The sequence below is a fragment of the Polypterus senegalus genome, chromosome 18, assembly GCF_016835505.1.
Source record: "Polypterus senegalus isolate Bchr_013 chromosome 18, ASM1683550v1, whole genome shotgun sequence".
NCBI classification, from domain to species: Eukaryota; Metazoa; Chordata; class Cladistia; order Polypteriformes; family Polypteridae; genus Polypterus; species Polypterus senegalus.
Genome location: NC_053171.1, coordinates 34,395,820 through 34,412,992, shown reverse-complemented (window position 1 = coordinate 34,412,992; position 17,173 = coordinate 34,395,820). Strand labels below are relative to the sequence as shown.

The following is a 17,173-nucleotide window of genomic DNA, read 5'->3' as shown; positions in this document are numbered from 1 at the left end:
ATCCTCATTCGATCATGTTCTGAGCTGGAAAAAGCTACAGCAGCCTCCCTCTGTGTAGCATGGATTCTCGGATGTGGGGGAAGTACACTGACTCAGCTAACAATAGATGTTAGCTACTGCACAGGAAGTAGTGACAAATGACAAAGTAAGGAAAAGTCTAACTTCATCCAATCAGAAAATGACCATATCCAATACAACAACCATGAAAAGAGCTGAAGTACTAGCACCTGATGTTTTCAAAACCCTTTTAGAGAGACTGAAAACGGCCAATTTAATGTCACTAGCTGTTGTTGAATCTACCAATGGTGGTGTCATTGCACAACAATGTCTGTACATGAGATTTTTTTCAACGAGTGCTTTTGCGAGGAATTGCGCAATCTAATTCCACTGGAGGGACGGACGACAGGGGAAATCATTTTTCAGAAAATTACTATTGTTTTTTCATAAAAAATGGACTAGATTTGCAATGAGTAAATCTGCTACTAACAGAAGGTACAAAGTCTCTTATGCTGCAGATGAAATCTTTACATTGCCTGACATATCAAAGCATTCTGTGTGCAAAACTTAGAAATTAGTTAAAACGAAAAAAAAAAAAAAACAATAGACAGTTATGTCGATGATCAACTTCATCAGAGCAACTTTAACCCTTCAACACCTCATTTCATAAACACCTGCTTGATATGTCAGCCGAGCACAATAATTTAATTGTACATAACAATGTTAGATGGCTAAATAAGGGCAACACACTCAAAGGGTTTGTGAAATCTGCTAAGAGATCACTGATTTTCTCTGCAGCTGTCATTTTAAAAAAGTGGAGGCATTTAAAACCAAAATGCTGAACGAGACGTTGACGGCAGAAGTGTTTTTCCTGAATTACATCTTCCAGCATTTAAATGACATTTTGGTTTGCGAGGTAAGGACGAAACAGTTGGCGATCTTGTTAAAAAAAACGTAACAGATTTAAAAAGAAACTGGACTTGTTTTCAAATGATTTAACTATATTTCATTTCCCAACACTGCGTGATTTAATAAATAACTCTGCATCTGCACAAATTATGACAGGTTTGACATTCCCACTAAGGTCTTGCAATTTTTGATAAATCAGTTTATGATTGATGAGGGCAAACAGTTTGCAAACATGTTCTTATATCACTTGAGGAACATTCCCAACAACTAGAACTGATAAACATGCAAGAATCAAGTGAATTGAAACAGGCACTTTGATCTGTGGGATTTTGGACAGAACTGAACCAGGTCCAGGCTGTTTTTTCTTCTAACAATGTTTACGATGATGTAAACATTCAAGTCAAGCTTTTCACATATTAATGCGATAGAAACGAATACTTGTTCCCCCCTCACAAGTACCCACCACCATGAATGTCTAGAGATTGCACTCACTTCACATGAATCTAACTTTAATACTCTTGCAAAAATAAGTGCAATTTTGTCATTAGAAAATATAGAACTGTTCGTTAAATGTTTACCATAGAATACATCCACAGGACCACATGTTAAAAAGCAAAATGTTTCCAATATCAGTTAATGTTCATTCTTTTTTCTTTCCTTCTCTTTTCGCTTGTTTTTATGTTTTCTTAAAATTAAAAATTATAGTAACAAATGTACAAAATGTAACTGCAACAAATGTAACAAAAAGTAATATAGTGTCAAGGGACTGGTGGTCCAGACCATTGTTAAATGGCATTCTAAGGTAAATTTGTTCATCCATCCATCCTCTTCCGCTTATCCGGGGTTGGGTCGCGGGGGCAGCAGCTTAAGCAAAGAGGCCCAGACTTCCCTTCCCCCCAGCCACTTCTTCCAGCTCTTCCGGGAGAAATCCCAAGGCGTTCCCAGGCCAGCCGGGAGACATAGTCCCTCCAGCGTGTCCTGGGTCTTCCCCCGGGCCTCCTCCCGGTTGGACGTGCCCAGAACACCTCACCAGGGAGGCGTCCAGGAGGCATCCTGATCAGATGCCCGAGCCACCTCATCTGACTCCTCTCAATGCAGAGGAGTAGCGGCTCTACTCTTAGCCCCTCCCGGATGACTGAGCTTCTCACCCTATCTTTAAGGTAAATTTGTGAGATTTGTTTCTTGTGGCTGTGCAATTCAAATTATTTTAAATAATCTCTATATATAATCTTCATTTGGATCTTGATCTTTGTTTGTCCGCGAATGAATTAGAAGAAGAAGCACTAGATGGCAGTAGAGAGACAGCTAAAACATGGGCATTCCATTAAGAATCTCCTCCAGGCTTATACTACTGAAGACTGTAGTACTCCAGTCACACCTCAAAACACAGACATTCAAACTAAACAAATTGTTGTGCTTTAAATTAACTAAAGAGATCTTCATTTAGATCTTGATTTTTGTTTGTCCGCGAATTCCACACATGCGTAGACTACCTTCCAGTTTAGTACGTTGTTGTTACTCACGGATGTCAACAATGTGCCGGAATAACGAATGGGGTGGTGGACAGTGTTACGCTGGTTAGCTCCTGAGGCCTGGTTAGAGAATGAGATTGCCGAAGATAAAAGGTACGTGCCTACTTAACATATGAATGAAAGTAAGACAGTGGGTAAAAGGAATGACAATGTAACAGCACGTTCCGGAAATTATTATTGTTACGTTGTAGCTGGCGAGTGCTGCGCGTCTCACAGTTGTACCGTGCCTTGCTCACATGTCAGTGAAGTGATCCCTATTTATGCTTTAAAGAGCCTAGATATCTATGTGTCCCCCTTTTATAACCATTGCTCTGTGTATATTGCCTTACTCTTTGGATTGCCACAAAGCAACCTGCGAGATTGGAGAAAGGTTGAGAAGACACCGTGAGAGGAAACAATAGCGTCGTGAAAATGAGACTGTGAACGGACAGAAGCAGAAATGCTCCTACACCACCACATAATTACTATTCAGACAGTGATTCAGAGTAGGCCGTTCCTATCGAATCAATGTCCAAGGGTTTTCTTTTGTAATTTTGTTTCCCTTATAAAAAATCATAATGCTGTGCGACGAAGGACCCAGTTCACGACTGGCAGCCGCGTTTAAACAGGTAGCCCTTCACAGACAACTTTAACACGCGCAACGTAGTTGGGCGCACATGGCTAGTAATAATAATAAATATTCAATGTCAATATCAATAAACACCCTGTGATACATAGTGTTATATTTAGTCTCATTCACATGTGAATGCTGAGAACCAAGAACTATGCTTGGTCCTCCCAACAATTAACATTTGGTAATCTGGTCCACAAAAGAAATTAGTTGAGGAACCCTGTGGTGGATGTCTGTTTCAGACCGCTCAGTGTGTTTGATAATTACATACAAGAAACTGAACTGGCTGTTCCAGTTTAGACTTCATCATCTTTCATACCAGTTTCTATTCCTTGTCAACTATCTTTGTTAAGAAGAAAACTGATTAAAAACTAGCATCATCTATACTGAAGAGAATCACTGAAGTCAAAAACTTTGCTTTACATGCACACATAGTAGAAGTGTCACTTAGTGAAGGGATGTGACAATCTTGTTTGTATTTGGGTTGGAGAAATGCATTACTAAATTGGGTAGAGCTACTCCAAAACTCCATAAAACACATGGAAAAGCATATATGAATGTATTAATTTAATATGTCTAGCTGAGTCAGAGAGACGGAAAAAGGGAGTAAAGGCTCAACACAAGCAACAAAAAAAAAAAAAAAAAGACAATTAGGTTATGATTCATTAGCAGATTTCATCTTTAATGTATGATCTGGCATTCATTTTAAAACAAACTGACCTTACATTTACAAATGTGAATCAATTGCATGCATGTTCCATTATCTTACAAAAATGACAAGTCATGAATTTAAATATTGTCTGGCACTGTTGAAGTGATCCATAAAAGTAACTCAACTTTTTATACTGAACTGGGTCAGGTCACATTCTCTCTCACCATATCTTGTTTAATAAACTGTGATCTCCTTGCCTTAAAAATACAGACCTGGATATAAAGCACTGACAAAAAACAAAAAATTATGACCATTATTTCAGTCAACAAAATGAGCAACATTTTGCGGACGCCATAAGTATAACTGCAACAGTCATAAAAAATACTTAAAAGAGAGCTACTAACACACAATGAGTGAGGGAAATCAGACTTGTAACTTTGTTCTAAGAACTTTGTCTTAGTGCTGAGGTTCAGCAGACAAAAGAAAAAGAAGGGCAAAAAGGTTATTTCTGACAATAACTACTTAAAGATCTGCAGATTCAGTCTAAATTATACACACAGCACATGCAGGTAGTACATGTCCCATAAACTGGCAAAGTCAAAAAAAGTGAAACTGTCCATAAAAAGCATGCTTGGAGATTATTTAAAATGAGCTCTAATCACCTTGCAACAATCGCAAGTAGGCAGGATTAGATAAAGCCCAAATATTCCAAACCTGACTGGAATAAATAAAATATGCTGGACCTAACAACTGCAGAGATTAAAAAGCTTATATGAAATTATAAAAATACTGGAATCTAAATCAGCTCTCAGCTCACCCCTGATATCTGACTGCAAGCAGACATTCAGGAGAACAGATAGACATGCCGAGATATAATCTACTCCCAAATCCATATAGGGCTGAATAAAAGGTTTTTCTGAAAGGCTAAAGCTGAGGTTACCATATCAGCGTGCACCTGACGAGCTCTCCAGTGTAAGTTGTGACGTGGATTAATACACTTGTCAAACCACACTATTCTAAGCAAATTTCTTATATTCCCCCCACCACTGCTCATTCTAAAGTCATTTGATCACATAAAGCAAGCTGCAATCCAAAAACAAACTTGCAGCGGCCCCTGTAGTCATGCATTTGCCACTGATCTACAGAAGGTCATGACTCAGTTCACAAAGGGCTGGGCTGCCGCTGACATTCCACCCGGATGATAACAGCTTTTGGAATTTGCTTCTGTTTATAAAACACTATGACAGATAAACAGAAAGCAATAGCTTAGCCCTTGAGGATGCACAACCGCTCCCTGATAAAAACATACAAGCGAGATCTGTGTGTCGGAAGCTCCTAGGACCTCTTGCAAATGCTGCCCCCAACTGGAAGCTCTAAGGATGCAAAGTGTTGCTGTCAACTAGCTAATACACAGATTTATAGAAACAATATTCACAAACAAGGCCAGCATTCTGATCCCCTGAGAGATGGTCTGTTATTAGGGCATACACACTGGTCATGGCTGCTATGAAGCACTTAAATGCAATGAAATATGCTGGTTTCCAAAGAGACACATACGCAAAGAACATTTAACGAGAATGCTTGTTCCAGACACCAGCTACTTCCTTTTATATACGCATATAAAGGGTGAACATCTTTGTTTCCTGGTTTATTTTTCACAATCATACTTGTATGCATGATAGCAATCTGTACAAACAACATTCTGTGCTGATGTAGGCTATCTGTAACCTGATAAGGAGCAGTTGCACAAATAACAGTGGAAGTCCTCCCACCCCACACATCTGTAAGAAAAGCATATGTTGATTTATCACTGGCTTTTCAGTCTTTCAAACAGCAAAGGAGGAAACTGTCCCTCGAGACAGTGCTTAGAGTAAAGATTTCTTTAAAGTATTGACTTTTAGGACTCGATCAGATGATCTTATTTCTAAATAGTAACCTTCACCCAGGCTGATTTATATAGTGCTGCTAAGATAAGAGTGGCTGTCCAAGGTGAGAAAGTGAAAAACAGGAGACAATGACAAAAAGGAAAACCAAACTTCAAGCATGATATAAACATTTTTTACAAAGTACCTGCTCAAGAACCAATCCTCTGCATTAGCAAGGATTCACCATTACATGACCAGAGGTACTTGAGCTCGTGCTAGAGGTCTGCAGAGGGCACAAACTAAGGTGCTTCACTTTATGACAGTGGATATGCCAGGTGAGCTTCATTTAATTATAGGATGTTAGGTATTTACTACTCAGCAGCCACCACATGAAGCAAACCTCAATAAAGATTATCTCAAATCATGTCTTCTGTCGTAACTCCTAAAACAATTTGTTAATAGTGCTAATTTTGGAATGTTTGATTAACATATACTACATATGTCAAAACGTTACTGTGTCTCCGTATCCATCTCACACCCAAAAAGTGATCACATTGAAAGGACACCTCCACCTCTACATATCACATTTGTGGTGTTTGATGTATCGGGCACTTGGCCTGCTCTGACTGACTTGTAATTATATGAGCGGTTTTATGTGAATTGTGTCATGTTTATAACTTTGTGCATATTTATTTTACCTTCTAACTATTTCCAATGCTAGAATACAATTAACCCTCGACTCTACTGTGAATGAAATTTGACAACTATCGAAAGCAGATGCCTAGCATGACTACCACAGCATGGGCAATTTCACCCATAATCAACATTATTTCTTGTAGTGGGATCGGTCCAGTGTGGGATCACATTCATGCCACTTGCGAACCCCTTCAGTGTTCACTTTGTACTACACAGAGACCACCCTTTCCAAAGGGTCTCAGACTGGTTCTCTTGATGTGCTCCCAAGTGCAATAGAAGTGTTCACATGTACCTAAACGAACTGGATTATCGGGGGAAATTGCAATAGATTTAAAAAAAAAAACACACAAAACAAACAAACTAGGTGTGAAAATTCCTTAAAACAACAAGCTACCAAAATGATGTTTTTGTGACATGAATGAGCCTGACAATAGAGTGTAAAAGCAGAATGGTTCCTACAGTGTAATTATTTGATAATTTGGTAGACACTATTATTCCTGGTGACATAGAAAAATTAAGGTATTTTTCTAGTGGGGCTAAGTCTTTTCCACAGCAATTTGTTCCTAGCGTAGGCACGCATGTGCATTATTCGGGACAGTGCAACAGAAAACAATGTCAAAACAATGCAAATTATTTATGCTTGAACTAGTATGGCAATTCACAAAAACAAAATCGGGCAGTAAGAAATAATGTATCATCCTGGGGCAATCATAAACTTGCTCTCATATAAGCTCATCTAAACTTTATACAAAAACTATGTATATATTGTGCCACAAATCTTAACGATGTGTGTTACAGCCACTGATACACTGATCAAAAGAAAAAAAATGGATCTAATGGGATGGCCCTTGCTCTAGAGAGGTCACCCTTCTCACGTTTCAAGCTACAATCAACATCACTGAAGCTTTAGAACCTCAAGACCCTTGTCCACAAGTCCAATGGCACCATTCAGCTTGGCAATACAAAATAGAACCTTTGAAAAAAGTCCTGCTGCTGGTAGTGAGAAGTTAGGCCATGCCAATTTCAAAATTAGAAGTCAGATATTCTCCATGTTTACTATTTTTTTCTTAAGATGACTCTTATGCTGAATTAAGACAAGTCACCACATGGAGCTATTAGCCTGTGTAAAAAATGTAGAGAGAGAGAGAGAGAGAGAGAGAGAGAGAGAGAGAGAGAGAGAGAGATGACCTAGAAAATATGGATTTACAGCTTTTTATTCTTAATTTTCTTCTTTAAGATTCAGGTTGAACTATAGTAATTTGTAAAAAAATTCAATATTTGTGCCACAATGTGTCATCAAATGGCATTATTAAACTCAAGGATGACCTCAACACTAGGTTTTAGATGCTCTCCATGACAGTAAACTGATAAATCCAATGTCTGTATGACTCACCAGAGGGCCTATCAATATTTTGTGGTGTAAAGGACTATGGTGGAGGGTGACCTAACATTTTTGAAAACATACAGGCTGCCTAGCCTGTCAAATAGTCAGATATAAACATGTGACATTATGATTTGTATTTAAAATGGGAAGCAAATGTCATCCCTTAATTATAAATTTATCAATGAGCAAAACAACCCTCAATTAAAGATGCAAATTGCACTATGAGGTGTTGACTCTATTTGCTGTCTGCCTCATCAATGCCATCCAAGCTGTTTATCTAGAAATGATGCTGTGTAAGTCACTTCTTTTCAAAAGAAGTACATTGCTCAACATTATATAGCCTATACTGGTTCCAAATAGCCCTTCTGGCTGGTGTTAGGATTAGTAGTTCAATGCATCCCAGCTGACTGAAAGAATAGATCAAAATATTAAAAAAAAAAAAAAAAAAACTAATGGAGCTATCTTAATGATAATGTAGTAATTTAAACTGGCAGTGTTGATGGTGATGGATGCAGCAGAGAACTGTACTGGGCCATCAAAACTGTTGCGATGGGTGTGGTTTACAAAGGGCACAAATGCCAGCTTTTTATGCTCTACACCAGTGTTTCCCAACCTCAGTCCTGGGGGCATACTGTGGCTGCAGGTTTTTGTTCCAACCAGATTCCTAATCAGTGACAACACCTGATAACACTGATCTCACTTAATTAGCTGGTATTATTTTTCTTTTATTCTACATTCAGAAAAGCACAGCAGCATGACTTTTACATTTATAAGACATTTAGAACTATTTCTGCTTTTGCTATAGACTCTCTTTTGTTGATTTCATTATATTTTGCCCTTTCTCTGTGCAGTTTTTCTCTTTCATTGTATCTTATTAATGACAATTAAAAAAGAGCAGAGCAGACACGCTGGCAAACAACACTGAATAATCAAAGGCTGCAACTACTTTAGCATCAGACTCACTAATTAGTAAATAATGGCTTAATTAAACAATTAAAACACCTAGAAAAGTCAAATGAAAATCAAGATGAAAATATTGTTAAAAAGAAAAAATACATTATTCCCAAATAACTGCTTGGTACATTTTTATATATATTACCAAACCTTAGTTTTCTAATTTCTATATTGTTCCCAAAACAAAGAACTTGATTAGCCCAGGAGTCCAATTAAAAGCAGAAGCTGGTTGGAACAAAAACCTGCAGCCACAGTGTGTCCCCAGGACCGAGGTTGGGAAACGCTGCTCTACAGTATACCTTGACATATTCATTTTTCCCCATAAAGAGAACAGCTAAAGACCTATACATCCAAATCTCCATTAAAAAAGGGGTCTAATAGCTTAACTCTACATGTAGACAAAAGCTTATTCAACCAATGTAGTCAACATGTAGCAAAGGACATCTGAAATCATGCCAATTTCAATTATGAAAATGTGATCTCATTTTGCACATAATACCTTGGTTAATTTATATATTCCAAAAATTTTGGAAATATTCTATATTCTATATATAAAACTCTCAAATCTGAATTTAGAAATATTGAAAATTCCCAAGTAATCTGACACATTCATCTTACATGTGTTACAGGAAGGAAAACTGTAGAAGCCACTGAAAAACCATGTAGATATAGCGTGAATCTGCCAACTCCCACAAACAACCACTGGGTACAGTGTGTTACGCCAGCATATCGGATCCAAGTGGCAGCTAAACAATGGAAATGTCCACCCACCCAACCATTTTCTAAACCCACTAATCCAGGGGAGAATCATGGGGCAGCTGGATCCGATTCCCACGGAAATATGTTCAAGTATAATTATTTTCAGAATGGCGGGCATATTATTTTACATCAATTATCTCAATTTCATTCTTTTCTATAAGCAAAGGGTAGGGGTGCAATTGAGAATGGTTCCTAAACAAGATCCACTTGCTAAGTGTTACATTAGGAAAACACCAAATAAATCTCCTCAAGTCAAACTAGGAGGAATACATTTCCTGGTATAAACCTACCTGTAGTCCATCCATCCATTATCCAACCCGCTATATCCTAACTACAGGGTCACGGGGATCTGCTGGAGCCAATCCCAGCCAACATAGGGCACAAGGCAGGAAATAACAAGCCGGGCGGGGTGCCAGCCCACCACAGGGCGCACACACACAACAAGCACGCACTACGGACAATTTAGGATCGCCAGTGCACCTAACCTGCATGTCTTTGGACTGTGGGAGGAAACCGGAGTACCCGGAGGAAACCAACACAGACACGGGGAGAACATGCAAACTCCACACAGGGTGGACCCGGGAAGCAAACCCAGGTCTCCTAACTGCGAGGCAGCAGTGCTACCCACTGCACCATCATGCTGCCCCCACCTGTAGTCAAACCAACAAAATCACAAAATGAATGTACTACTGGCCTAAGACCTGTCTACATGTGACACTGAGGTGTAGGAAAGGTACTTTGATCCAGCCATCTGACCATTTTCTAAAGTGGTGATGAGGAAAATGAATGGGAAAACCAGTTGTCATTTATTTCAGAAAGTAGTAACCAAGCCCAATTGGGCATCTTAACCGACTAAGTCAGTAGAATAACAGGACCATTAATTAAAACAGGCATTTAATAAGGAAAGTGACTGCATAAAAACTTGCAGATTTGGCAATCTACTTCCTAGGACAGAGTTCTGAGCTCTAATTTAGTGACTTTTTTAGATTATAAGGCATTACCACAATGTTAGAAAGTCTCAAGTTACCGCCTTAACTGACTTGGACTTATATTAACCAATTATCAAGTTCATTTGATTAGATGATAAGCCTTTACTCTCATATTCCTACTTAAATTATCGAAAATTGAGTGAACTGGTACATTAGTATTATTCATTTCACTAGCTTAGGTTTTCAAGATGAACACTGACTTAAATGACAAAATATAGGAATAGGCATGAACCGAGCAAAGAGTTACACACCAGGCATGTCATCCAAACACATGAACGTTTTAACAGTGACTTTATTAAAGGTAACACAAAGACACTCGTTCTTTGCCCTCTGACCTTGTTGTTTCTTATATTTATCACTTCCAACTCTTTACCTAGATTAAACCACTCTAGGGCAGATCAAGGTGCTTTCCACAACATGCTTACCTGTTTTAACTTTGTGTGTGCAGCCAGTGTGACCCATGTTGAAAGTGCAGCCCCTGGTAGCAAGTGAGTGCATAGCTCTATAAGCAACATTATTGGTGAAACCATTCATCCCACAGGCCTCTCCAAAGCAGGATGACCCCATGGAGTTGCAGAAGGCAGGATGTGGGATAGGGATTCCTGAGGGTGTAGTGGCCGCAGACACCAGTAGTTTTGAACTCTGAACTCCTGCTGTGCACATTGGGACAGGGGAGATAGCAGAGGTTGGATAGGGCACCGGTCCATGTGTCACTGGGGGTGAAGATGTCCCCTGGTGGTCATAGTGGAGATAATAGCTTGAGTAGCATGGGTCCATACACAGGTAAGGAGATGTGCCAACTGATAAAGCAGAGTGTGCCAGAGAATGCTGGGGTAATAGAAACTCCTGTTTGAGGGGCGAAGTTCGGTCATCTGTTTCTTCAAAGGGCTGAGAGGCGAAGTTCTGATGCCTCAGTAGCAGTGCCAATCTATGGCAATACTCGACAGACTCCTCTGAGGCACAATGAAAAAATGGCTTTACCTCGGCCTCTGTCTGTTCCTGTTTGACAGGCTTCATAGAGTAACCAAGCAAACTTCTACAATGATAGCCCGAATGTGGGAAATTGTCTTGTCCAGAGAGGCCCTCCCACTCGGTTTTGAGAGAAAAGGCCTCTTTTTTACACTCCAGGCATTCATCTTGTAGCAGCTTCAGTTGAAGATGGTGGTTTTTTGGAGGCCGGATCTTGGGCCGCTTCTTTCCACATATTCCTTCACCTTTACCATCCTGTTTAAGTCTACGCTTGACCCCAGCTGAGGCACCAGTAAGCTTCAGCAAGGCAGCGGCATTGAGTCCCGCCAGACGCTTTGGAGCAGGTCCTTCTAGGTCAACACCTTTAAGGTCCTCCTTCTCCGTTCTGGAGCTGCTTGATTTCAAAGTCTTTGTTTTCTTACTCAAAAAGGAGTCATCACTCCCAATCTGAGGCTTTCCTGAGGAGTCTTTAACAGAGAGACAATCCTTGTGCAAGCGCTGCGTTCCCTTCCTGGAAAATCGTGGTTCTTTTTGGAAGTCTTCCCGCTCTAAAAGCAAGCTATTCACGGCCTCAGCATTTAAAGATGCCAGCCTTCGTTTCCTTGGTTCGGAGGCCAAGTGGAGCACAGGGGGAGCTCCTGACACGAAGTTGCCACCCAATTTCATTTTTCTCCACTTGTCAGACTCTCCACCTGAGTTTTGTTCATGAAGGTCATCGGTCTGAAGATAATCAACATTCTGTTCTTTCAACTGGTCGCGTTCAACATCTCCAGAGTTTAGCCTAGTCAGCACCACGTGACATCGACGGGTGCCAACATCTGTCATACCACTACGCTTCCTCAACGAGTACGACTTCCGATCACCATCCTCTGTAGCACTGTTTGCAGATGGTCCCCTCTTGGCCATGCCTTCTTTAGGGCACTCAGGCCAGGCCCCGTCCACTGGTTCAGCATGTGGGCCACTGCCCACCTGGTCCTGCGATTCACTTGGATATCTGCTCAGAGAACTTTTCCGCCGGGCGTGGGTCATGACATGCTTCCTTGGAGAATCTGTGCAAAGATAGATAAGGAAAAAATAATAAGTAAAACAGACATGTATTTGTTCTCAATGTGCGCCTACATGCAAAAAGGCACACAATAAATACAAAGAAGGCAGAATGAAATCCAGCACTGTACATCTACACAACAAATGAGATGGGGAAAAAATGAAGCTCAGAAAGAAAATGACCAGCTTGCATCCTCGATGACTGTTGACTAGAAGCTTGTGATTGAACACATTTCCTAGCAATACTTGACTCAAGTTCAGATATTCTGCTGGTTCTCCAGTGCTATGAATTAGAATGGAAGAAATGCACGCAGCATCATATTAGTGAACTAATAACAGAAATTCATGATCCCACCAGATTTATCAGTAGATGCGAGTTGCAACTGGCACTACATTCTGTAGAGGATGGGGCAAAAATAGGGATAATTCGTTGTAATTATATCCGACTTAGGTAAGAAGGACGTATATATGATGCAAGGGAATTATCTAACAAAACAAACTAATATAACCAAACCAACGTAAAAAATGACAAGACATGGTTAAACAAAAGAGAGATTCTCTTTTCTTTCTCTTTTTGTTAAAAACCAAGGGCATCAATAACCAGCTTTCTGATTAATTTTTTTTGGTTAAGTGATTCAATATCTGCGGTGGGCTGGTGCCCTGCCTGGGGTTTGTTTCCTGCCTTGTGCCCTGTGATAGCTGGGAATGGCTCCAGCAGACCCCCGTGACCCTGTAGTTAGGATATAGCGGGTTGGATGGATGGATGATTCAATATTGATTGTTAAAGTCTCAAGACTGATCTTGTGAATCTCTATCCTGTTCAATTAGTACATGCAGATTTTTGCTAACCTTCGTTTTTGGCATCCAATCCAGTAGATGGCGCTAATGCTCCTGTAAAGGCTTTATATGGAAAAAACACTTTACTATCTTGCATAAAATGGTATGTTCTCTTTAACTGACATCAGTGTCTTAGACACTTAAATCAGATGTGTGGACTTACTATGGGTTCAAACAGTGCGTTGGCATATAACTACTGGATAAAAGCAAAGCCTTATGTAATCTATGCAACTCGGACGTTAATTATCATTGTATCACAAACAAATTTAAGAAACCATTTACCCCAGCATCACCCATAAACCTAAATCTCAATCGACATCCAAATGAGTTGAGCCTAAACAATTTACACCGGAGACATCAGGTTGCTCCTCTTTAGTTTGCCTCATGCCCAAAAATAACAATCTATAGCAGTTATTATATATAAAGATACAAGCCCTTATACAGTTGTTCAAAATGAGGGCTTTTGGCAATGTTACAGGTTTTTGAACTGTGGTACGCTATACCAACCCAAAAGCAAGTGAGTGAAGTTTTTGTACAGAGGCTTCAAGAAGATCTTAAGCAAAGAATCGTCACATTTCTCAGGCCATTGGAGAAGAGTAACCCTACCTTGCGACAGCAGATTCCTACACAACAATCATGCATTAGAAATGAATAGGCACCTGCGGTGGATGTGCTGCAGACAATCGTGCCGCATGCCAGTCACACCAGGAGAAACCTGGCTGTCTATATACATAACTGCTGAGATGATGCTGTCCCAAAAACCCTTCTAGAATTTCTAATGCGCTGTTCTATTGCGTGACTGTATCAATCACAAGTTTATGATTTATCAATCCAATAAACATTGGTGGTGATGTTGATGATGATTGGCTGATGTTAACTGTTCATTACTAATGAAGTATTCCTTCCATCCATCCATCCAGTTTCCAACCCGCTGAATCCAAACACAGGGTCACGGGGGTCTGCTGGAGCAGGGCACAAGGCAGGAACCAATCCCGGGCAGGGTGCCACCCCACTGCAGGACACACACAAACACACCTACACACCAAGCACACACTAGGGCCAATTTAGAATCGCCAATCCACCTAACCTGCATGTCTTTGGACTGTGGAAGGAAACCAGAGCGCCCGGAGGAAACCCACGCAGACACGTGGAGAACATGCAAACTCCACTCAGGGAGGACCTGGGAAGCGAACCCGGGTCTCCTAACTGTGAGGCAGCAGCGCTACCACTGCGCCACCGTGCTGCCCCACTAATGAAGTATTTCTCCTTAAATATCATTCCATGCTTATGCATATGTTATGAAGTCAATATGTAGACACCCTTCAAGTAAAGTGTTACTGAAATTTGTCACATTATATTAATGCTCTCTATGCCTGGTTAAGTAATCTCAAAAAAAAGCCACCACTTCAAATATATCAGTGCATGCTAATTCAGTCAAAATAAAAATTGATATTGAATCAAAATGGGGCAATGTGAATCAGAACTGAACTGAATTGGATCATCAGTGCTGATACCCAGCCCTGACCGTCACTTCAACACACTGTAACTGGACATGGACATGATGAGCAAAGGCCCATTCTGACATTTTTTATTGAAAAGAATCCAACAACTCTACCAGCACTTTAAATACTATCCTGAGCTACAGCTGTCACTTTGTTGTTTTCCAAATTTGTTTAATATTAACCTCTTTAGCATTGCATTTTATTCCAAAAAAACATGTAAAAAGCTGATTTGTTTGTTGTCATTTTTTCTTTGTATAACATAAATGCATTCCAAATGCACTGTTCCAACAGATGCCAAAATATCTTTTGCAGTATTTCTTTTGTTACCGCCACATAACAAGTGCGGCAGATAGAGGGCGCTATTGACCCCTTGAACCCTCAGACCACACGCCAGACACCAGATAAAAGTCCAAGAATTGAATTTAATAATTCTAATAATGTGCACAAAGCACCTCCACAATCCTCAATATTAACAATAATCAATACAATAACAACAATCCTCCACTCCCAGACGCTTCGTCACCCTTCCTCCCAGCTCAGCTCAACTTGCTGGGGTTTCCCAGAGTCCTTTATAATCTTTGACCCGGAAGTGCTTCTTTCTCTCAGTCCACGTGATTTCATAACACTTCCGGGTCAGGTGAAAACTTCTTTTCTTCATCCCAGAAGTACTTTGTTATTTCCATTCCCATGACTAGAAAGTACTTCCGGGTTATAACAAAAATCCTCGTGCCTTCCTGCAGCGCCCCCTGGCGGCCCCCATGGCATCCAACAGGGCTGTGATGTAAAACTCCACTGTCCATGATGCCCTGCTGGAACTCGGGTCACCTCCATGTTGCAAGAAGGGCTCCATCTGGCGGTGTGAGAGCATTGGCCGGGATGAACTGCCGGCCATATGCCACACCAGATAGAAAGTCAATTCTTGATCCTCATTATCTACTCATCGTGTTATTGTGGTCAACCACAGTACAAAGCTTCGCAACGTGCTTGTTGCCTTTTGCCTGCACAGTGACTGTAGCTGCATTACGTGCAGAGCTAAGACGACAAACATTTTTCTTGTCCTTCTATTTCTGCGCAAGCACTTTACCTTTTTGCCAAGCTACTAACCCACCTCGCTGTAATTTAGCTCTGCCAAAGTCTTCAGGCATGCCACGACACTTAGGATGCATTGCTCCATATGCGTCAGTCTTTCTTTGCAGCAAATTTCTAGTGAAGTATAAAAATTGTCCATGGTTACAAAGTAACCTTGATCCAGCAGAGCATCTATCAAAGTCAACACCAATGACATAGCAACGTTGTACTGATTGTATTTCAAATTAAACCTGGTCCCTTTCCCTGTGTACAGAACCGAATTCCAAAGGTATCCCATTTTACATTCACAAAGCTTGTAAAGCTTTATGCCAAATCTTGTTTTTTTTTTTTTTAAATCAATGTACTGTATTTGTGACAGTGTGTCCTTATATGCCATGAGACTTTCATCTATACTGACATCACAGTCCAGAATTTAAATGCTCCGGAATTTTACTACAATCGCCTGGTGTATCTCCCAAATTTTCTTCATTTTGGGTGCTGGATGAGTATTATATATTACAGTATATAGTATTTATATATATATATATATATATATATATATATATATATATATATATATATATATATATATATATATATATATATATATATATATATATATATATATACACACACACATATTTCATAATTAGTGAAAACCTGCACTCCGACTTAACTTCTCCAAATAATGGCAGCACTGACAGCACTTTTAGAGCCCAAGTGATTCTCAGCTCTAACACTTCCGCAAGACGCATGTGTATAGTTGCCCGAGTGACACTCAGGACTAACATTTTTAGCACAATTTTCACAACCTGAGTAACGCTACAGTCTAATGCTAAGGAGGCTACTGCCAACTGTTCATTGCTCTTTTGTCCCTCAAATTTCAGTTTAAGCAAGCACACAGAAAGTTTGCTAAAAGTTAGTACTTTTTTTTAACGAGCATGAAGTATGAAAGTCTGCACCTGTTTTGTAGACTGTGGTTGGTTCACAGTTTGCCCGGGCATCTGAGTAGTAAACATGCACAATTCCACACAGACAACCCTCCAGATGAATGCAGTTGTTCAAGACTGGCATCAAAATGATGTTGACTGCTCATAAGATTAAAAATCCGCATATATGATTCAACTGTAAAAGTACTATTTAGCTTTGATTTCCGACATGAATTATATGAGAGAGGTTCTTAGCGGACACATCTTTAAAAGCCACCACATTCATGCTCAAGGTATTGGCATCAAATTAATACTTTGACGTGTATAAAGGAATTGTAATTTTGAATGAATGCAGAGGCTGTCAATAAAATCAAAAAAGAGATGCAAGCTAAGACATGTAATGTTTAAGCCATGATTAAGTAAAATGCACAACCTAAAAACTCAGCAAGTTAAACACAAATCAAAAATCAACTGTAA

The 17,173-nt window shown here is 39.9% G+C and overlaps 1 protein-coding gene across 1 annotated transcript in view; it reads right to left on the bottom strand.

The window, feature by feature from the left end:
• bahd1 (bromo adjacent homology domain containing 1) overlaps window positions 1–17,173 on the bottom strand; it is a 164,629-nt gene that overhangs the window by 45,022 nt on the left and 102,434 nt on the right. The window contains exon 4 of the mRNA XM_039742187.1: window positions 10,773–12,365. Coding sequence (XP_039598121.1) covers window positions 10,773–12,365 — 1,593 coding nt within the window. The remainder of the gene's footprint in view (window positions 1–10,772; window positions 12,366–17,173) is intronic.